Source organism: Stegostoma tigrinum, chromosome 9, assembly GCF_030684315.1.
Source record: "Stegostoma tigrinum isolate sSteTig4 chromosome 9, sSteTig4.hap1, whole genome shotgun sequence".
Lineage (NCBI taxonomy): Eukaryota > Metazoa > Chordata > Chondrichthyes > Orectolobiformes > Stegostomatidae > Stegostoma > Stegostoma tigrinum.
Window position 1 is genome coordinate 61,616,098 of NC_081362.1, and position 24,453 is coordinate 61,640,550.

Below are 24,453 nucleotides of genomic sequence, written 5' to 3' on the forward strand. Positions count from 1 at the left end.
GCTAACTGCAACCAAGCTATGTGAGAGTTGGCTCAAAAGTTAGCTCATGCTAGTGTGGCAGGGCTGGTAGTTTGCTGTTGCCAACATGCTTGGCTGAGAAATTGAAGAAGACAATGCTCCTGGAGCATGCAGCGTCCTCATGGTGAAGAAAGGTTTGGATGAAGGCCCAGAAAAACAATCATCGAGCTGCCACGACCAGCTAACTGCTCCGACTTTCATGCTGGGAATTGATGTCATCTACTTTCTCGGGAAAAGACAGGAGAATGGGAAGCTATATAGAACCGAGGCAAGTTTAGTTAATGATGAGATGCAGATGCATGCAATTAAGGTAGTCGTGGCTCATTAGTGAGATTCAGAACTTGCCACTTGAACCCCAAGGGAAAACTGACAGTATATTTCTCGATGTCAAGAATCTGCTTTTCGATTTTTGCTGCATTTTCACAACTTTCTCTCCATTGCCCATGCAACTCAAGGAAGTGAAAAATCCACCTGATGATGCTACCTTGTCAGCCACAAGACCTTCACAGTCACTTCACACTGTGGCACTTTCACAACTAGCTTTTCTCACCATGTGAGAACAAGCTGAGGAAATGTGAAGAGAATCACTATTCTAAGGGCAGCCTCCAGTAGGCTCTTCATCAAAGTGACGTGCAGATTCTGGAAAGAAAAAAATTGCTATCTTTTGAATTCAATGGATCAGGAAGCAATGAGTACATTTACTATAAAAAAACACTACCTTCTAGTTTCAAACAATTATAATAAGGTCTTAAACAGCAGAATGAGATGGATATCAGTCATATACATTAAAATATTGTTATCCGGATTCAAGGAGAAAATATTCTAAATATATACTTTGATCAGACTGACAAGGAGGAAGGCAGAAATCATGACGCAGAATTAGACATTGAGAAAGAGTACAGGAACAAACTAGGACAAAGCTGTATGCAGAGATAATGGGAACTGCAGATGCTGGAGAATCCAAGATAACAAAGTGTGAAGCTGGATGAACACAGCAGGCCAAGCAGCATCTCAGGAGCACTGCTCCTGAGATGCTGCTTGGCAATGCTGTATGCAGACTGGAAGAAATTGATAGAGGAACAAAAGAAAAGACACATGCATGAGTACACTCAGCCAAATATATCAGACTCAGGTTGATAGGGTCACGAAAAAGCCTTGTATAAGTAAAATATAACCTAGAGAGAGACAAAGTGTGAGGCTGGATGAACACAGCAGGCCCAGCAGCATCTCAGGAGCACAAAAGCTGATGTTTCAGGCCTAGACCCTTCATCAGAGAGGGGGATGGGGTGAGGGTTCTGGAATAAATAGGGAGAGAGGGGGAGGCAGACTGAAGATGGAGAGAAAAGAAGATAGGTGGAGAGGAAGAGATTACAAGAGAGTTGCAATGGGGGAGAGATTTCCTGAGGTTGGTCCGGAGGGAGGAGGGTAACTTCTTCAGGTTAGGCATCCCTGGAAGGGACTTCGCAGTGAGGTTAAAATTGTATCAGTGATAATGGGAACTGCAGATGCTAGAGAATCCAAGATAATGAAATGTGAGGCTGGATGAACACAGCAGGCCCAGCAGCATCTCAGGAGCACAAAAGCTGACGTTTCGGGCCGAGACCCTTCGTCAGCGAGGGGGATGGGGTGAGGGTTCTGGAATAAATAGGGAGAGAGGGGGAGGCGGACCAAAGATGGAGAAAAGAAGATAGGTGGTGAGGAAGAGATTACAAGAGAATTTCATTATCTTGGATTCTCCAGCATCTGCAGTTCCCATTATCACTGATACAATTTTAACCTCACTGCGAAGCCTCTTCCAGGGATGCCTAACCTGAAGAAGTTACCCTCCTCCCTCCGGACCAACCTCAGGGAATCTCTCCCCCATTGCAACTCTCTTGTAATCTCTTCCTCTCCACCTATCTTCTTTTCTCTCCATCTTCAGTCCGCCTCCCCCTCTCTCCCTATTTATTCCAGAACCCTCACCCCATCCCCCTCTCTGATGAAGGGTCTAGGCCCGAAACGTCAGCTTTTGTGCTCCTGAGATGCTGCTGGGCCTGCTGTGTTCATCCAGCCTCACATTTCATTATCTTAGAGAGAGAGACAAAGATTGTCAAGGAGGTTGCACAATTATTAGACTGTAATCATTGAAATATGCAGCACAAAAATTCTTTCACTTACCCGCACACATACTATTCAATTCTTTAAACAGTAACATTACCATCACAAAGATTTATTTTATTTTCTTGCTTAGGTAAACACTCACATCTTACAACAGGTAGCTTTACTCTCTCAATGAGAGTAACATTTTAAAATAAGTACATTTATATGCAAATTTCAAGTATTACTTTTATACTGACTCAAACTTGTCTACATTCTCAAGGATCATTCATTCATTAAAAGCATATCAATGACAAAAAGTACACCATATCATGACCATTAATACTTGTGCAGGATGATTACTTTCACAGTGTACAGTATCCACTTTTTATTGCAACACATTAACTACAAACAGAGGTAATAGAACAAAAGAAAAACATTTCCGCAGGAATTTTCAACCAGAATTAACTGCAATCTTCAGAATGGCTACAAATCACAACATTTTTGAAAGGCAGTTCGAAGCAGTAATTTAAAATTTGATAAAGATTTTGCTCGTTAACATGAACCGTTTCTTACAAGAATGTCTGAACCCCCAGCAAACGGCATGACAGTTAATCTGATTGGATACTGCTGTATGATAACTGCATACGTAAGCTAAAAGAAGGATATATTTCTACCACGTTCTATGCTTAAAGTATAATTTAAGATTGCAGATTCATTTCTGGAGAAATGAAAGAATCCTTTCCGATCATCCTAATAGTTTCTGCTTTTCTAATCGTTTTGGACTTTATGCTTCGCCAACAAATGGTTTTTTGGCAATGAGGTACAAAAATTTGGCAACAAATGGTTTTTTGGCAATGTGGTACAAAGTACTCAGGACAGAAACAAATCATTACAAGGCATACTGTAAATCGAAGTGAAGCTACAGTATAAAACAAAACCACAGGCTGAGATTAGGATAAAATTCAACCCATCTAACTTGTTTCTTTCACATACCATCTACCTGAATACAAACAATTCCTGACATATGTAACCAATTGAGTCAAATTGTGAAATACCTCTCTCCATTTCCCTCCCAAAAAGTTAATGAAGCGAAACCTCAACATACTTATTTAAACTTACAGCCTAAATCTCTTATGTGGAGGCTTATTTAGTATTAAATGCTTTGGCTGGAGTCTGTTTCAAATACACAGAAGAAAACACTTCATCTCTAGACCCACTTTTGCTTTATTCACTTCACAGGTTTTTTAACATCTCGAAAAATTGCCGCAAGAATTACATTTATGACTCTTGTAAGAACAATGTTCTAATCACATGTCCTGGCATGAGTAGCAGTACATATCAATAAATTAGAGACGTGATTTTGTGACAAGTGGATCTGGAAACAAAACTACAACATCCAAATATCTAAAAAGGATTCACAACTACTGCAGTAAATGTGGTTTCAGAGATCGGTTAGTAATTACAATTACAAATTAGCCAAAAATTACTGAATAAAGTCATCCACAAATTTTAATAAGGACATACATGGCCAAATTCCCAAAGTGGTGTAGACTCCCAAGATACGTCCCCTTGAGATCAGGAAGGATGGCAAGTTTGCTCTCCTCCTGTCATCATCCAAATCCCATTCCCCCTACCCTTCACCCCACCCAATCCAAACCTATCAATGACACTGGAATTTAAAGCAATCATTTGGTTAGAATACAAGAATCCTGTGGCTCCCACACCAAACCCAGATGAAAGCTTGTTTCCAGCCATCTCCAAATCCATGAATTTTGACTCTTACTCAGTATCGAAAGCATACTACCTCAATCTTAGGAATTCACTGGATCCGAATCACTTTTAAGTACAAAGACAAGTCTCTCACTCAATTACCCCAGTGTTTGTAACTGTAATTAATAAAACTCATGTGGCAACAAAACATGTCACACCTTCTTTTAATGAAGAACACAGATTAGCTATCAGACTGACACACTCCAGACATACTTATTAGAATGAGCAGCTTGTCTGAAAACAACAGTGCTGAACAGTTAGGTCAAAAAAAAAATCCCTGGTACCTGATAATTTCATGATACCGAATTATGCAAAGAAAATTTCAATAGCTCTGGTTTGATGAAATGGGAACAATTTAAGTGATTTCTTTCTTGCTTTGAAGAAAAATGGTCAATACAGGACATCTGACAGCAATGTCAAAGTCAGAGATTTCATGCAACTGAAATTAAACAGATCTGAGGAATTCACTCAGATTTACTATATAAGTCAGTTACTACACAAGGGGTAAAACATTAAAATTGTAATTTACCACTTCATTTCACTTCTTATAACAGCGCAAATAAAATCACTACTGTGATCTTCATTTAGTTCATCAAACTCATTTCAGACCGGTTATCACGAAGAAGCTACAAGTTATTAAAATTACATCAAACTTTCTGTAGCAGTCTTGCTTTTTATAACAAGTATTATCTGTCAGTTTACCAGTCCTAAATTCAACTTCAATGCAAAATCTTTTTCGCCTATAAGATCAAATTATAGTGGCGTGCTGTGCAAATTCGACAGCCCATTTGTAGCTTCCATTCTTTCTTTCTGTTTAGTTGTTATCAGATCAGAGGGTGGAAGAATGGAAAGTTCTTCTACATTATCTTCAGCTGCATTGCTATTCATGAGGCCATTACCCGATGCCTCCGGAGGATTGTTAAGCATCTCTATGGAACCTTCTGCATCTTGGCCGTTGTCATTTTGAGAAATGCAGCACATTTTACTTTCACATTCCTTTTGGATACAGGGAAAATTGCACATTAGGGCTGAACCAGGTACTGTATCAACAAACTCTACCTGAATGGTGACAGAGTGAATTCCTGCATTATGGAAGATTTCACGTATTTGTACTGCTGCTGTTTTGTAGGTGGAAAGATCCAGGCATTTCACATGAAGTGAAGCAATATTCCTACCTCCAGCCAACTCCCATACATGGAGTTCATGAATCCCACACACTCCATCAAGTGTACACAATTTTTCATCTGTAAGGCATGGAAAATGCGACTTTAGAATTTGTTTAATTTGTAAAATAAAAAGCATATCTTTTAAAATAAGGTCATTTTAACTTTACACTTCTGAATGTAACATTTAAATGTAAATTTACTGTATCCCAGTCTGGCAACTCTTGCTTTGTAATTGGGCTGGTAGCTATAGTACTAGAATCCTGCATATCGAACAGAGAAAGAAGCAATCTTCAGTTTTAATATTCATAATACTGCATTTGTCATTAGACCAATTTGTTCAAAAGAAAATCCGAGTTGCTTAGAGAAATGGGATAACTGGTTAGACATCTCTTGTTAGTGGCACATTATTAACAGTTTTGGAAATGCTCACATTCCTGATTAAAAGCATTTACAAGTTGAAAGGAGAACCTGAAACAAACATACAGAAATTAGCTTGTGGGATCCTGTGTTTCAAAAAGATCAGTTATTATAAGCATATTAGCTTTGCAGCATTCGCACATTTAGTGAGACTATAAGAACTCTGTCATTACAAGCTTGAACTAAGAACAAAACCAGAGCATTTCCTGAAATGATTTCTGACTTTCCCAGACCGATGACTGAAATATTAATCTGCATTAATCCTGGTGTGTTCAGAACTAGTTATGAGATCCTGTTTTCAACTGTCTGGGGCAGGGAGCTACATGGCACCCAGAGGCCATGTATTAGGTTGGCCCAGACTTCAGGGACCTACATTGTCAACTCCCCACCATCCCCAGCCTGCAGACCTGATGCTGAAATAATAATTTGCCAATCTCCTTCCGGCAGCATCAGCTCCCTCCTACCCCACCAATCACACTCCCATACTTTCTGTGGACTGACTCCACCATGCCCCTCACTTGACAAACCTGAACAGACAGTCTGGACCAGAGGTGTCAGGAACTCTGACTGATATCTGTACATGTCCCTGTCAGATTGATCCCCTGAACTGGCTGCCACAGAGCCAACAGATGGACCATGACCCAGCTCAGACAGCGGAGACACAGCCCCCCCTTCCATGCCCCCACAACTCAGAACACCTCGAACAGACACCTAACCATGGCCAATGCACTGGACTAGTATCAGAGGCTGCCCTTGACTTACTGCACTATCAGCACCACCTGACTGACAGTTCGGTAAGGACCTACACTCTCACCTACATTGGTCAGTGTCTAATGAATGGCCTTTGCTTCTGGAAGCCTTGGCAATCCATGCAGTACAGCAAGATGTAGCCTTCCAACTGAGGACTGCTTTGCAGCAAGGCAAGCTGCTTGGTCATGTGACTGTGGTAACTGACACAGCATGGTAAGGCTAGGCAAAGTGTGGATGGTGCAGGCATGCAGGTAGGTGAGTGAGTACAAAATGAACAAGCCGCGGAGATATGGTCTGGTCCAATTTGTGAGCTCGGTGCCTGTCCATGTGGATAGTATCTCTGCCGCAGCCTTTCAATGTTGACTCCTTATGCACATTGCAATGCATCTGTGTTTTCTGTGTGCCCTACTAGACTACTGGAGAGGTGCCATCATGATAGGGACATGGCACATGCTGGACATTATTGTGGGTGGATAAAGGCGTGTGTGTGGCTGCTGCCCATTGATCATACCCTGAGATGGTCTTTGTTCCTAAGCAACATGGAGAACATTCAAAGCAAGCACCAAGCTGAAGTTGCCAGTTGCCTGTTCTGACTTCAATGTCAAGATTTCTTGACACCTAGTCCTACTGGCGAGTTTGGTAAAACAGAAAGCTGGATATTAATGATTGAGGTAATGAGTACTCATTAATGAGCAACAGTGAGTCAAAAGCATAAAAGATGAAGTGAGGTTCTCTCAATATTGAGATAGGCCCCGCCAGAAGTCTCCCATTCCATAGCCCATGGCAGTCAATACCCTATAAGGTTCCACCCATAACTCAGAAGCATAATACGGACAATGCACAGCTTATCTTCCAATAGGACAGTGCTTGTGTAAGGAAATGCTTGCACTTCACATTACTGATATTGCCAACAAGTGATTAAGGTGTAACTTGAAGTCTAAGCAATAAATATAGAGGTATACAGTTAATAAAGTATAGACAGACAATGGTTGATAAAGCCTGTTCTTCAAAGGTGTTTGGAGAAGTTAAGTCAGAAAACCTTGGTTGAGGGAAGTAGTTTGGTGTAAGCAAGGACAACTACTTACATGAATACAATGTCTTCAAATGACTGTGGCAAGAGTCATCAAGTCTTTTTGTGTGACACAAACCTCTGATGTAGGAAAAATATGATGCATAAAGAAGCAAAAGAGTCCCTAATCCAAGTCAAGTTGTTCTGTCATCAAAGAAAGCAATGAAGTCTCCAGTTATGAAGAGGAGTCATACTGGACTTAAAACGTTCACTCTCCACAGTTGCAGTCAGACATCTGAGCTTATCCAGTGCTTTCTGGTTTTATTTTGGATCTCCAGAATCTGCAGTATTCAGAATTTACAGTGCTTATAAAGTCTGTGTCATACATCACAGTACAAAGTATTTCATTCTTGCTCAGTATGTGTTAGAGATTTTTAAAAAATGGTTGAATGCTAACTCTTTTCTAGGGTATTTCATTATCTCTCCATTAAGATTGTTTTCTAATACTTTACCTACAATAAATATTAGGATAATTGGCCCATAATTTCCTGTGTGATTCCTATGTCTCTTTGTAAAGACTTCATAAAGATTGCCACCCAATCATGAGGTGCTATTCTTAGATTAGATTCCCTACAGTGTGGAAACAGGCCCTTTGGCCCAACAAGTCCACACTGCCCTTTGGAGCATCCCACCCAGACCCATTCCCCTATAACCCACACACACCCCTGAACACTACAGGCAATTTAGCATGGCCGATCCACCTAGCCTGCACATCTTTGGACTGTGGGAGGAAACCCACACAGACATGGACAGAATGTGCAAACTCTGCACAGACAGTTGTCTGAGGCTGGAATTGAACCTAGGTCCCTGGTGCTGTGAGGTTGTAGTGCTAAGCACTGAGCCATCGTGTCCCCATCTTATTATTTATAATTCTCTAAAGATTGCAGGCAATGATGTTGGATTTTTTTGAAAGTTAAGTCGTGGAAAGACTGAAGAAGCGGAACAGAATATTGGACATTTAAATGGCATCAGATTCAATATCAACACTTTCATGCCCATAGTGAAGCTGAAAATTCTTGGATCCTTCAACACACATGAACACAGAGAACAAGCTTTTATATTTGCCAGCTGCTAAATATGTACATCACAAGGCTGCTATAGGAAAGATATTGAAAAACTAGAAAGGGTTCAGAAAAGATTTAAAAGGATCTTAATAGGGTTGGAGGATTTGAGCTATAGGGAGAGGCTGAATAGCCTGGGGTTACTTTCCCTGGAGTGTCAGTGACTGAGGGGTGAATTTAAAGAAGTTTATAAAATCATGAGGAGCATTATTAGGGTAGCCAAGGTCTTTTCCCCAGGGTAAGAGAGTCCAAAATGAGAGGGCATAGGTTTAAGGTGAGAGAGAAAGATTTAAAAGAGACCTGAGGGGCAATGTTTTCACACAGAAGGTGGTGTATGTATGCAGTGAGCTGCCAGAGGAAGTGGTGGAGGCTGGTACAATTACAACATTTTGAAGGCATCTGGTTGGGTATATGAATAAGAATGGTTTAGAGGGATATGGGCAGAATGCTGGCAAATGGGAGTAGATTAATGTAGGCTACCTGGTCAGCATAGACAAGTTGGACCGAAGGGTCTGTTTCCATGCTGTACATTTTTATGGCTCTAAGCAAATTACAATTTAAAATTTCTTCACTAATGTTTATACAGCACCTTACACTACTGAAGTGCTCAAGGCACAATACAATGAACAAACTTCAAATTATACAAGCATTTTATACAGGCAAACATAGCAGCTATTTAGCTTTGCATCAGCTCAAGGGTAAATTCTAACTCAAAATTTACTGGGGTGGTATGATGGCACACTGCTTAGCACCGCTGCCTCACAGCGCTAGGGGCCTGGGTTTGATTCTACCTTTGGGTCACTGTGTGGAGTTTGCACATTCTCGCTGTGTCTGCATAGGTTTCCTCTGGGTGCCCTGGTTTCCTCCCACAGTCCAAAAATGTGCATGCTAGGTAGATTGGCTACACTAAATTGCCCATGGTGTCCTGGAATGTGTAAATTAAGTGTGTTACAGGGAAAGGGTGGGGGAATGGGTCTGGCTGCCATGCTCTGGGGGTCAGAGTGGGCTTGCTGGGCAGAAGGGCCTGTTTCCACACTGTAGGGATTCTATGATTCTATCTCATAAACAGCAATAAAATGAAGATTTACTGCATCACTATTTGAGGAAATGATCTTGGTCAGTTTAAGAGGTGAACTGCCTGCTCCTCTTTGAATTGTGCAGCATGATCAAGGAAAACAAACAAAGCAATGGGAACTATCTCATCCAACAAGACAGAATTTCTTGATACTTAGTTTGGTTGGCACTTTTGGTAAGTCAAGAAGCTGAATGTTAATGAGGCAAATCAGCTTTTAACAAGGTGTTTTTTACAAGCAATAATTCCCCTTTTGCTGGCAACTACCCATGGCCTAGTAAGAAACTCACCTCACCACTTATCATATAAAAGATGGAGTGAGATACTCATGATGTCAAGATGGGCTTGACCTGACTTCTCATGCAACTCCGCCACAAATCTAACCATAGGCCACATCGCCATAGGGACCAAAACTTACTCCAGATATGGTCTCACCACCAGCCTGTACAACTGCACTGAGTCTTCCTTATTCTTCTATTCAATTTCCCTTGCAATAAACGACAATATTTCATCTGCCTTCCTATTCACTTGCTGTACCTACTCACTAACTCTTTGTGACTCTTGTACCAGAACACTCAGTCCCCTCAGTGCCAAAGAGTTGTACAATCTTTCTCCACTTAAATAACATGCTGCTTTTCTATTCTTCCTGCTGAAGTGAGCACGTTCACACTTTCCTTAATGATACTCCTTCTGCTAAACTTTTGGCCATTTATTTAAGCCATCTATATCCCTTGGCAGACACTCTACCTCCTCTTAACAGCTTACTTTTACACTGGCCTTGGTGTTATTGGAAAATTTAGCAACAATACATTCAGTACCCCTTACCCAAGTCACTGCTATTGCCAATAATTGAGACCACAGCTCTAATCTCTCGATACTGCGCCCATACCAGCTTGCCAAACTGAGAAAGACCCATTTATTACAAGAAGATAATGGGAACTGCAGATGCACACACTTTGCATCTCCAGCTCCACACTTTATTATCTCATTTATCCCAAGAACATAGTTTCAATCTGCCATTCTGTATCAGTAATCACAAGTTCAACACATGCAGGACGCAATAGTTAAGTAATGTGCCTGTTTAACATACAGTGTTAGCTACAGTATTGAGATCTGAACTGGCAGTGCTGATGTCAAATCAGTATTATAGATCAATCGATGTCCCGATTTGCAGATTCTATATACATCAACTATTAATGCAGATGTCTGAGGGACCAGGCAGCACACCTCACTGTTACGTCTAACTATCTTCAGCATGACTTCTCTGTCACTTCACCAAAGCTGAATGCATGAGCCTCCTATGCCCTTTGAGTTGCCATACCTCCATTCTTTCCTCATTCAGTACTTCAAGCACTGTTAACTACATCCATGCTTTAGGCAGAAAACTAACGGTGCTTGCTGTCCTTCTGTTATGACTCTAGATAGGTCAAAACTGTCAAAATTGTGTTATAAAGCAGAGGTTGACCCCCCTCTGATGACTAAGACCAAAACACACAGAGAGGCTCACCTCACCAAACAGTCTGTTAAAAGAAGTGTGAAAAGTAGAATAGCCTGCCTCTCACCTCCAATCTGCTATAAAGGAGTAGTTAAATCAAATAAATTCCTAACACTCACTCATAATCAAAAAGTAACAATTTATTTATCTAAATCAGTGAACAAGTTAACTGAACTATTACCAAACCAAAAAATCCTCCTCTAACTATTAACTATTCCATATAAAACAAGCTTCTAATCGTATGCTATTCCAATCAATACAAGTCCCACCAATGTAAACCAAAATAATAAAGCAGTGGCTACAATAGAATATAATAGAATTTAGTCGCTCAAAACTACAGCCAGGTTACATCTTCTGGAATGTTCTCTGCCTTCTCTGTTGATCTCGTGTCAGGTACGCCTTCTCTGTCAAATTCTACTGTTGGGAATATTAATGGGGTGGCACAGTGGCACAGTGGTTAGCAATGCTGCCCCACAGCACGAGGGATCCAGGTTCAATTCCAGCCTCAGGCAACTTTCTGTGTGGAGTTTGCATATTCTCCCCATGTCTGCATGGTTTTCCTCCCACAGCCCAAAGATGTGCAGGTTAGGTGGATTGGCCAAGCTAAATTGCCCACAGTGTTCAGGGAGGTGTAAATTAGGTATGTTATAGAGGGATGGGCTGTGTGGGATGCTCTGAGGTTCAGTGTGGATTTGTTGGGCTGAAGGGCCTGTTGCCACAAGTGGGGATTCTATGATTCTAAGTAAGAATGCAGTGATACCTTCATTTAGATGATGCTTTCTCTAAGAGCTGAGACAGCTGATCTCTTAGCAGATTGCAGTTTGCTCTTTGCTGATTTTGCAATTGTTCCCGCCTTTTATATCCTCGATGACATATTGTTTTCTGACAACACGATTGGTCCTATGTTGTCAAAACGACCAGCTTAAAATTTAATTGGTTTTTTGTATCTAACCGTCCAGTTTAAATTAATTGGCTAAAATCAGAACTGGTTGTCTCGATAACAAAACAAAATTGCGGCTTAGCTTGCTAACCACGCAGCCTGTTGATACAAATGTTACAATTGAGATGCTCTGTGCACCTACAAACACACAAGCTGCCCACAGATTACTTTTAATCTACAACCCTAGAAAAGCACATCATTTTTAAAGGGACCACACACTGCTTTCCACCCCCTCCCCATCATTTTATAAATGTCAATATTTTACAAACACCAAATTCTAACATCCTGCCTTCCAATCCGCAAGGACACTACTCAAAGTTCACAACACTTGCATGAGTCTTCATTGTTGCAAATACAGTCCCTACTGAATAAATGAGGCCCCTAGTTCAATTATCTGTTTTTCCAACTGTTTTGCAAGCAGCTTTTCCTATCTTTTTGAAAAGTTGGATTATTCAAATCACTGATAATCTGGTTAATCTTTCGCTTAGCATTCTTTATTCACATCTATATCAGCAGCATGCCCAACAGACAATTAATTCACACAGAGTGAAACACATCATTAATAATAGTAGAAGCAATTTCAAGTAAGAAGAAATTACCTTTAAAAAATTTTAACTATTCTTAACAAGAACATGCCAATATTTGTGCATTTCTATTGTTTTCTGGGCACAGGCTGCTGTGACAAAACGTCAGGCAAATTTTCTTATTGCAAGTAAATTGGCACAGAAGGCAGGAGTCGATTTAAATCATCAAAGCATGGGACTCAAAAGAACATATGTCCTTGTGGACTGATTTTAATGTTTACTTTAGGACAGCAAAGTGAAGGCTGGAACTGTGCGTCAGCTGCAGCAAACCCACTATCACCAGGGGTTGAGAACATTTGAATATGTAACCTGTTGTCTTGGAAATTGATTAATGTATTTAGTGTCATGTGTACTTGTTACAAATACAGTTAAAAGTGTTGTAAAGTGTCACTGCTCTCCAGCACCATCTTAAAAACACAGAAATAAACCAAATATAGAGTGTAAAGGTAGAAAAATAAGGCAATAAAGTTAAAAGTTGAACATTGCAGTCCATCTTCAGTGGTCAGCCAGGGGCCTGGAACTGGGCTCATCCACCCAGACCATCACCAGCACAAAGCAAACAAGCAGCCATGAGTCCTTTCACCATGCCGCCACCTAGAACCATGTCGCCATTCTTTGCTGCATCTTTGTACTGCTGACACTGCCGCCATGAGTCCGATCTGAGCCGATCTCGGAAACATGGCTGCTGCTGAAACTGCCAGGTCCCGCATTGCAGGCACTAGGCCCAAACTCACCTCTTTCCGCTATGGCCAGAAACACAATCTCACCTCCTCTGCTGCCGCCACCACCACGAGCACAACCACGATTCCATTCACTGCCCCCGGTAACAAATCCCTGCCTCCAAACTTGATGCCATCTGAGCTCTCCACAAGAAACTAAGTGAGGTGAAAGTTGAAACAAAAGTACAGAAAGCAGAAAAAAATGGAAAATCAGACAGTGCGGACAAGTTCCATGCTCCTGTGCCAAAGGAACCCAAGCACTGTGCTGTTATTCCGCCTCTTCTTGATTGGAAAGTGACAAATAGCTGAACTACCTGAAATCTAACTACCTCTACACTTTATCAAATAAAATTAACTCAAGAACGTCCATCACTGAATTAACTGTAGTCTTAAAGCAGCTCGCTGTGGATTAAGTGCAATATTCTTTCACTTCTATGAATCACATGAATTAATTGCTGAGGCTGCTTGGAGGAAGACGTCCTCCGTCCCCAATATAAAGCTCCAAAACATTTCATTTGGGAAAGCTCATTCCTGCCTCTAACTGGAAACAATAGAGTGAAAAGTACAGAAGTGGTCCTTCCTTGGCACAATTTCACTCAGATACAGCAGTAGAATGATTGATGGCAATGACTCAAAAAGAGACAACATTGTAACAGAAAACTTCAGAATAAGGCAGTTCCAAAGTAGAATCACTTGACTCAAAACATTAGCTATTTCTTACTACATGTATGATGCCAGACTTGCTGAATTTTCCTTGGAATCTGTTTGGGTTAGAATAATTATGAATCTAATGTTGAATAATTGTGAATCTGATTGTGAATCCAGTCTTCAGGTGGCCATGTAAAGTAGCTGATCTCAGAATACTTAATATTGGAACCAAGTGCCTGAACAAAGAAAAATATTCTCTCCTACAGAGCTGACATTCCCAACACCCAGGTGCGATGAAAAGCTATTGACCGAAAACATTAACTTCTGTTTCTTTCTCTACTCTGCTGCCTGATCTGTAGGTCATTTGTAGATTTTTGTTTGGTCATTCCAGATTTCCAGCAAATATTGCTAAAGAGAGACATGAAGTCAATCGAGGTAGTCTTTCACGCATTAGAAATGAAATGCAACAGAACGAATAATTTATACTGCAAGAGAGGAGATGTTGCATCACCATTGTGTCACAGGATCCCCAGAGGACTCAGATTAGGCAGTTTCCTAAACAATCTGTTCAGATATGTTATTACATGCTGCTGGAAACTGAACCCAGATCTCCTAGCTCAGCAGTGAGGACACTGCCACTGTGCCACCACAGCCCTAAAGCCTTCAATGTAGATATTTTTAAACAACCTGTTCAGGTGTGACATAATACCTCTGGAGAAGGTGTGGCTTGAGCCCAGGCCTCCTTGCTTGGAGATAGGGACACTACCACGGCAGCACAAGAGTCTTAAAACATTCAGTATATCCCTAACCACAGAAGCTGTTGGGTCACACCCTAGCAGGGCATTTCAGAAAAAGCCACTAAATTTGTGAAGGTAGCACTAAAATATAAGACACTATCAGAGCTAAAGCTTGCATGACATGGTTATTATCATCATCATCCAATTAGTGTGCTTTAAGGCAGTAGATGCCCAATGATCAAGTAAACCAATTACTAATCTTCTTATTTAGAGGAAACAAAGGACTGAAATTCAATTTTTAAAAAATTTGCCGAAGTTGTGTTGAGCTTTTTTTGAAGATTTCTCGCTGTGAGGCCTTGCAGGTTTTCTTGCCCAACTAGTCCTCTCAAGGCTACAGGCCAAGTCTTGGAAAATGGGTTTAAGGTGCATAGATGTTTGATACCTAACTCAGACATGATAGGCTGAAGGGCCTTTTCTCCATGCTATAAAATCTCTAAAAAGTCTTACCAAATCACCTCATTAATTATCTACTCCATGACATCTCTCATGTCTGATTTCCACTGCACACACAAGTTTCCAGAACAACTGACCACTCATCAGATATCATCAGATGGCCAATGCCATCTCTAAAAGCCCATAGACAAGCACTGTCGGTCTGGGGCTGCCCTGCATGATCCCTGACATTTACCCGAGATATGGCAGACAAGGAAAAATTTGTGCTTCAATTTGAGGGCAGGATCCTGGAGATTGTTCTTGATGGGGTGATGCAGGTCCACGGACTTCCTTTTCCCCAGTGCCAGTAGTGGGGAGGCCATAACAACAGACCACACACCTGCTCCACCCAGGCTGAAGCAGTCTCGGGTGTCTGGATGAATATCCAGCTCTGTAGGTGGAAGGTTCATCATCATCTTTCCAATACCCCCACACTCATTCTATCTCTGTTACTGTACCCACTTCCCACCATGGCTCATTCTCTATATCCCTCCCTCACCCAACCTAGCCCTCAGCACCACGAACCCTGCATGCCCTCTGCACTGCCTACTTACTTGCTCATGACACCTCCTCATCTGTACGAACAGAAATAGCTGTCCCACCATAATTTTACTTTCCATAGGATCTGCCTCTCTGTCTCATTCTAGGAGGAAAGTAGTCCACAATGGGACAGGAAGAGTCAGGATTGTACTACCTGTTATTTGGCTTTTCAGCCCTTATGCACAGGGTTTGACCTGATATCAGAGGCTGCCCTGGACTCACAGTGCTGGGAAAGGCTACCTCCTTTGAAACCAGCTGGAAGCGATGACAATTCTTAAGGCAAAATGGCAAGGCACTCGCTGAGGAGGCAAAGCACCAAAAAAACACCAATGCAAGGCGGGGGTGTTGCGAACATCCAGGTAGGCTCAGAGTGAGCGAGCGCTTCGACAGCAAGTGAACAGCCCAGAGATGCAGCCTGGTCCAGTCCCTGAGCTGGTTCATGTCCCTGAGCACAGAGTCCATGTGCAACATTACAATAATCATTGCCACTGCAACCTGAGTGCAGCACTGAAGTGCAGAAGTGTCCTCCAAGTGAATCAGAAATGTGCCATGAGGATTCTCAGAGGCATATGGAGTCTTAATTTAAATTATTATCTTTACTTTCAAACTCCACCTTGGGCTCACTCCTTGATATCACTGCAATCTTCTACAGCTACACAACCCTGGGTTCACTTAATTCTGGCCTCTTCAGTGTCCTTAATTTTATTACTCCATATTCAGGTGTTGCTGCCTACAACTCCACTACTAGTCACTCTCACAACGAGCTCTGAATACTTTTCGATTTGTGTTTTTTGCTTTCCTCCTGCAAGATACTACCTAAAATCCACTTCATTGACCAAGCGGACTGAATCACCTGACCTAGTATCTCCTTGAGTCTGGCACTAAAGTGCTGCACACATGTTTAACTACTTGTATGTGTATTATATGACAAGCTTTTGAAATTTCAATACCAATTCGCATGGGCACTAGAAATTTGTAAGGAAAGAAAAACTATTAATTCTCAGATATCTGTCACAGCAAACTAATGGTGAATTTCCCTGTTTATTCTCCTTCCAACAGACCACTGGTAAATGCACTCTTGACAGAGCTTTTAATCCCCATTGGAATTATGTATAAACCTCCCCATGGTATTTCAGGCCCATATGTGTGTAACTTTCTCAGGCATTCTAGCAATTAGGCCACAAAACATGAGATATAATGCAGTTCATTAACGCTACTGCTGAACTGGAAGATGTTAAATTAATATAAATATAGCTAAGAACATATCCTCGCTATTTTGAAACAAAATTACTGTGGAATTTGAGGCAATCACTCTGATGATCATCGGAGATAAAAAGAACTGCACATGTTGGTGTCAGAGGCAACACAGTTGCACATGGAGGAATGCAGCAGGTCAGGCAGCATCAGAGGAGCAGGAAAGTTGACATTTCGGGGTGGGACCCTTCTTCAGAAATGGGAAGTGGGAAGGGAGCTGGGAAATAGAGAGAGGAGGATTGGCTGGGGAAAAGTAGGTGGGATGGTGATGGTTGAACGCAGGAAGGGAGTAGTGGGGAATGGTCAGTGGGATGGGTGGGGCAGATAGGTAGGAGAGAATATGGACAGATTGTGTCAGGTCAAGGAAGTGAGAAGGAGGATTGGCGGGGCTGGGGAGAAGTAGGTGGGGTGGTGATAGCTTGGATGCAGATAGGCAGTAGTGGGGTTTGATCAGCATGAAGGGTAGGGTGGATAGGTGGGGAGGAAGATGGACAGGTTGTGTCAGGTCAAGGAGGTGGAGATGAGAGGGTCAGTTGGCCAGGGGTGGGGAAATTTTAAAACTGATGAATTCCATGTTTGGGCCATTGGGCTGTAAGCTCCCGAGGCAGAATATGAGGTGTTGCTCCTCCAGTTTGCAGGTGGTGTCATTGTGACACTGGAGAAGGCCCAGGATGGACATGTCACCCAGGGAATGGGTGGCGACTGGAAGGTGTTGTTTATCATGTTCAGAGTGCAGATGCCCGATGAAACAGTCTCTGAGTCTACACTTGGTCTCACCAATGAAGGGGGGGCAGTTGCGGTCCTTGAAAGAGGAGGACATCTGGCATGTCCGGGAGTGAAATGTTCCATCTTGTAGCGGAGGTGGAGGAATTGGGAGTAAGGGATCGCATTCCATCCCTGTACACCTGTATTTTCCATGCAGATGGCCCAAAAGCCCTCTACTTCCTCCCTTCCCACAAAACCCCTTCTCCTGCCTCCAACAACCACATCCCTCTGGATACCACACCCCATCCTCTTACATTCCCTCAACCTCTTCATCTCCAACTGCCATCATGACATCGATCACCTCACTCATTCCAACCTCTCCCCCACAGAACATGCAGCCTTCTGTTCCTCCTGCTCCAACCCTAACCTCACTATCAAACTCATGGATAAAAGGGGCACAGTATCGGTATGGCGCACTGACCTTTACATCACAAGGCCAGGCACCAACTCTCCGACACTTCCTCCTACCGTCCCCTCGATCACGAACCCATCCCTGACCACCAAACCATCATCTCTCAGACCATTCATAACCTCATCACCTCAGGTGACCTCCCACCCACAGCCTCCAACCTCACCGCACCGCCCGCTGCCATCTCCACCCCAAAATACACAAACCCGACTCCCCAGTCGACCAATTGTCTCTGCCTGCTCCTGCCCCACTGAACTCATCTCCACTTACCCTGATTCTGTTTTTTCCCCCGGTCCAACAACTCCCCACCTATGTCCAGGACACCACCCACATCCTCCTCCTCCTCCAAAACTTCCAATTCCCTGGCCCTCAACACATTATCTTCACTATGGGCATCCAATCCCTGTCCACTTGTATCCCCCATGTGGATGGCCTAAAAGCCCTCTGCTTCTTCCTCTCCTGCAGGCCCAACCAGTACCCCCTCCACCGTTAGCTGTACTCAGAGGATGGTGGAGTGGTATGTGAGGACCAGGGGGATTCTGTCTTTGTTTTTTTGGGAGGAGGGGGTGTGAGGGCAGAAGTGTAGTACCTCATCCACTTAATTGAAATTGTCTTTACCCTTAACAAGTTCTCCTTTAATTCCTCCCAGTTCCTACAGACTAAGGGGGTGTCCATGGGCATCTGCATGGGCCCAAGCTATGCCTGCCCCTGTGTAGGATACATGGAATAGTCCCTTTCCCGCTGTTACATTGGCACTAACCGCCACCTCTTGCTCCGCTACATTGCTGACTGTATTGGCGCTGCCTCGTGCTCCCACGAGGAACTTGGACAGTTCATCAACTTTACTAGCACCTTTTACCCCAAACCTCAAATTCACCTGGACCATCTCCTATACCTCCCTCCCCTTCCTGGACCTCTCTATCACCATCTCCGGTAACTGCATCAACACTGTCTTCTATTTCAAGCCCACCAACTCCCACATCTACCGGGACTACACTTCCTCTCACCCACCCTCCTGCGTGAATGCGATCCCCTATTCCCAATTTCTCCACCTCTGCCACATCTGCTCCCAGAATGGGGAATTCCACTTGTGGACATCCCAGATGTCCTGCCATTTCAAGGACCGTAACATTCCCCCGTTCAGTGATTGAAAATTCCGTCAACTGCATCTCTTGCGTTTCCTACACTTCTGCCCTCACATCCCCTCCTCCCAAAAAAACAAAGACAGAATCCCCCTGGTCCTCACATACCACTCCACCATCCTCTGCGTACAGCCAATCATTCTCCGCCACTTCTGCCACCTACAATCTCACACCACAACCAAACAGGCACTTCCCTCCCCAACTCTATCTGCCTTTCATAGGGACCACTTTCTCCGCGATTCCCTCGTCCACTCCACACTCCCCACTACCCCATCACATCCAGGGCCTTTCCCTACACCTGCAGGAAGTGCTACACCTGCCCCTACATCTGCCCCCTTCCACTGTCCCCACCTCCATCCAAGGCCCAAAAACAAACCTTTCATATCCTCCAACTCAATCTACTGTATCCATTGCTCCCAATGTGGCGTCCTCTACATCAGTGAGACCAAGCAAAGACTCAGAAACCATTTTGTGGAGCATCCGCACTCTGTACTCGGCTAACGATAACACTTCCCAGTCGCCAATCATTTTAACTCCCCCTCCTTCTCTCTGGGTGACATGTCCATCCTGGGCCTTCTCCAGTGTCACTATGACACCACTTGCAAACTGGATCAGCAACACCTCATATTCCACCACAGAAGCCGACAGCCCAATGGCCTAAAAATGGAATTCACCAGTTTTAAAATCTTTCCACCCCCAGCCTCAGCTCACGTTCAACCCTCCCTCTCATCCCCGCCTCCTTGACCTGATGCAACCTGTCCATCTTTATCCCTACCTATCCACCCTACCCTTCCCACTGACCAATCCTCACTAATCCCTACCTGCATTCAACTATCACCATCCCAACTACTTTTCCCCAGCCCCGCCCCTCCTCCCTCTATTTAATTCCCAGCTCCTTTCCCCGTCCCTACTTCTGAAGAAGGGTCCCAAACTGAAATGTCAACTTTCCTGCTCCTCTGATGCTGCCTGACCTCTTGTGTTCCTCCAGCTCCAACTGCATTGACTTTGATGACTATGGTAATTTTGTATGTGTTTCATTTGAAAAATAAGACTGTATTAAACATACACTTCATTTTCCTGTTCACTTTTTCATCTCTGGTGAGACAGGTCTCGGTCAACTGCATTTTGTTCAGAATATTTCTTCAAAGTTTCTTTCAGCTTGTTTAATGTCAGGCAACTTGAAGCAGACTAAATACGGCACGAAGTATTAAATCCGAATTATAAAAAGTAATTTTTCCTTGTGGTTGGGATATGCTTGTCCAACCTTAACAAGAACTCCGATTCATAACGTGCGTTAATTAAGCGTACACAGTAAATAGATTTACTTACCAAAATCATGCAGTTTGACCCCCCTGGGTACCATCTGGAGCAGAATAATGGCTGTTTCTTTTATGAGTGGGAAAGCAGATGACAGAACGATAATAACCATGATGATTGTCATACTCGGATCTACATAGCATTTCCAGTTACAGAATTCATCTTCATTAAGTGGAAGCACATAGAATATAGTAGCAGCGACGACCACCACCACAGATCCTAATGCATCACCCATTACATGTAGAAAAACACCTAGGAGAGACGTATTTATGAGAGATTTCATTATTATAATGTACAAGAAAATCAGTTTATAACGGTGAGCGGTGATGATCTAAACTGGGTCCATTCACTTATATGTAATGTAATTCTGACCTGGCATGGTTTCACCCTAATGCTGCACATATAAAAACATAACAGATTAGGAAAGACTATCTGAACTCACTGAAGCATGTCCCTCTGGTACACTACCAGTCTAACATCCAATCCCATTTTTAACTCATACGAAGAATGGAATTTTAACATGGGTGAGTATGTGGTTTTTGGTTCGGGTACGATGGCAGGGGGAGCCAGATATTTCAGCCAAAACAAGAACCAATCTTAAATGCCTGGTCTAACCATTTGACTTCCACCTATTATTGCAGTTCTGGGCATGCAGGTTCCCTCAGGGGAGATGGGATGTTAATTTCATTATGTTAACTTCTCAGCTGCAGCAATACATATGTGGATACTGGACTTTAACTCTGGTTCCTGAGCTTTTTGGAAATTGCCAGTGAAAACAAAGCAGGAAGAGAGCAATATTTGAAGGGGCTGAAGACAATGGCAAGAAAAAATGCTAACACATAACATTTAGGACTTTTCTATTGCTTGGAGGCAAGAGGTTTGTACACAGTGTGTATGCTGAGAGAGTACTTTGCAGATGCCACTTACACTGGCAGTCTGATCTGGACTTTGGAACTCCAATCAATCATTTTAGCAAGGAATCTGCTGAAGCCATTGTATTAGAATGTAAATGCGGACCTAGATGAGCACCTGCAGAAGCATCATGAGCAGCAGGAGCTGCATCAGAAACAGACTTGCTGCCCCACAATACAGAGCAGATCAGTGGATCAGGTGCAGCTTCCTGGATACCAGACTATTTATGTAGAGACTGCAGGGAGAGAATAAGCTTCCTTTCCATGTTAAAATACTGCTATTGTCTTTGAGGAGGTCACGGGTATCCTGTCAGGTGATGACAAACTTTTTGCAACCTGCTGGAGTAAGCTGTGTTGTTCAGTGGATGAGGGGGCCACCCACTGGCTTTCAAAATCAACATATGTCTCTTCCTTTGTTTGCCTTTAGATCCTTCCAGGATTCAACTAGAGAGGTATGTGGGATCTCACAGTCAGCAGACTGCAATTGCACAAAACAGCCAACTACAGGCTTGTTTGCCAGGGTTGGCAATAATGTCAACTTCACCTATGATGACACTATCTCTGTCTGAGCTCTGAGTGGCTTCCCACATGTGCAAGGTATTAGCATGTACACAATTAACGATGTGAGCACCCAAAAATTGTCAGGAGTGTTTTACAACTGGTGTGCAACCACAAAAGGATCTTAATTAGGAGGGTGTTGGATTTCCAGGCAGCTGCTGTGATAATCCTGATCTGCAGCAACATCCCTGGCAGCAAAGCAACTGCTGGCGAATTGGAGTCAAAGGATACTCATTTTAAATGTGGTTGGTGGCACCTTATAGAAAATCTAGTTGAGTTACGTGGCCAAATGGCCATCATTGCACCCCTTTCTACTTTATATCCATGACAGTGACATCTTGCACCTATTGCTCCCTTCCTGCAGCCTTCAACTGTATCTTCTTGATGTTCGCAGTCAGCATTTCCCAATCACTTGGGAATAATATTTTCCTCTAGATTCTCACTGTTCCCAATGGCACATCCAGAGCGGTATCACTGGATCAAGGTCATTGTCAGTCATCAGATTCTAATCTCCCACTTTCTTCCCATTAGTTCCCAATTCCTTCAACTTGTACTTTTGAGTGTCCCTTTCAGCAATTAGAGGCGATACCACATAACGCAGGCAATCACCTTGCCTGCTGAATCAAATTGCTCGGGAAGCCCATGAATTATTGAGCATTTCAGTGGCTGTGCTAACTTCATTGCCAGATGCACTGTAATTCTTGAGTCTCCCATGTGTTACTCAACAATTCACTCCATTCCTGCAAACTCACCCGTGCAATCCAGCATGCCCTGGACTTCAAATCTATCCAATATTACACTTACTGGATGATTTATCTTTTAAAAGAAGCTCCTAAAACATAAGTTCATAATTTCATGAAATCACTGTTTAAGTTCATGACCTCTGATCCTAATGCCCTGAAATAATACTATGGACCTACTTTATAATGGCATTAAATATTTTATATACCTCATTGAGAAGTTTACTTAAACAACTTCTCCCTGGACAATACAGCTCAAAAATGTTCAGCATCCTCTTGCTCTTTTATATCTGAGATTAACACTACTTTTCTCATTTCCATGTTCTGTTCCAAACGTACACAACTCTCTTAAAATTAGCATCATTAATGAAATTAAGCCTCATGAAATGGAAATATTGTATTGGGAGGCGTTATTCTATGATTGTAAATTTTAAAATGAAAAAAAAATTTGTATTTATTTAATTCCTTCATAAGCTGAAGAAATCAAGAACTGCTTTATAGCCAACCAAGTAATTCTGATGTGTAGTCATCGCAGTTACATCCTTTTGGAAAAACCAAATAACCAAAGCTACAAAGGCCCCTCAGAATGATAAATGACTGAGGAGACCTACTTTCAACTTTTGCATGAAACAGAACAAAACAAATTAAACATGAATCAACAGAAAAATCGTGCTTCCAATAAATAATTTTGAATAATGGATAAAATAAAATTATATCTTACCCAGCTATAATAGTCTGTCTCACTCCCACTTCAACTCTGGACATCGCTGGCTAGGCCAGCATTTATTGCTCATCCCTATTCGTGCACGAGCTAGTTAAGAGTCAACCACATTGCTGTGGGTCTGGAGTGATATATATGCCAGACCAGGTATGGACAGCAGTTTTCTTCCCTAAAGGACATTAGTGAACCAGAGAGGTCTTTCCCTGACAATCATCATGGTCATCACTAGGCACTTAATTCCAGATTTTTTGGTTTTATTGAATTCAAATCCCACCATCTGCCATGGCACAATTCAAACCCGTGTTCTCAGAACATTTTGTGGGTCTCTGAATTAACAGTCTAGTGATAACACTATGAGGCCATTGCTTCCCCTATTTGTTACTCTTGGATCAAGCAGAGTATGCGAGGAGTCCTATCCACCAACAGATTTCACTTTTGCAGTTCATAGTTGGCATTAGCATGACACATTTCTGATAACCTTTTTCTCTTTCAGGTCACATCAACCTTGATGATATAACTTTCCAGAATTTATTTTCAACCAATACACTAATAACATATTAGTTTACGGTTTGGCCACTTCTGGTAAAATACATAACTCCGACCTACTTAAACAACTGTCCAGATTCTTGTCCTTTTTTACGCAGCTCAGAGTGTCTCCAATAGCATCCATCTCCCTGTTTACCATTCAGAAAAACTGGCCTCTTCCGACAGACATTTACTTTTTCTTCTTACAATAATTCAATGTGTTCCTCTTTTTATCTGCTTTCACTTTGTTTCTGAATTGGTGTGGCAGTCACCTTCTACCTTCAGTTCACCTTCTTCTTTATAGCAGTAGCATCTTTATTCATCTTCTGTGACTGGCCACATGGCCTTTGCATCTCCACTTTCTTCCTGCTGGCACTGCTGCCAGATCAAGCATTGCCAGGGCACGTTATGGACAACGCCTAACCTCCTCAAAATATTGTAAGAAGGCAGCCTAGACTCCAATTTTTTTTTACTTTAGAGGTAAATGTGAAGTATGTGTTCCAGATGTAATGCGACTGGTCAAACTATTCGATGTTAAGCAAAACACAATTCAT

At 42.5% G+C, this 24,453-nt stretch overlaps 1 protein-coding gene across 1 annotated transcript in view; it reads right to left on the bottom strand.

The window, feature by feature from the left end:
- Positions 1-2,185: 2,185 nt before the first annotated feature.
- Positions 2,186-24,453, bottom strand: part of LOC125454585 (calcium/manganese antiporter SLC30A10) — a 31,731-nt gene continuing 9,463 nt past the window's right edge. Inside the window, exons 3-4 of the mRNA XM_048535501.2 lie at positions 20,457-20,696; positions 2,186-5,111 (exon numbers count right to left, since the gene is read on the bottom strand). Coding sequence (XP_048391458.1) covers positions 4,621-5,111; positions 20,457-20,696 — 731 coding nt within the window. The 3' untranslated portion in view covers positions 2,186-4,620. The remainder of the gene's footprint in view (positions 5,112-20,456; positions 20,697-24,453) is intronic.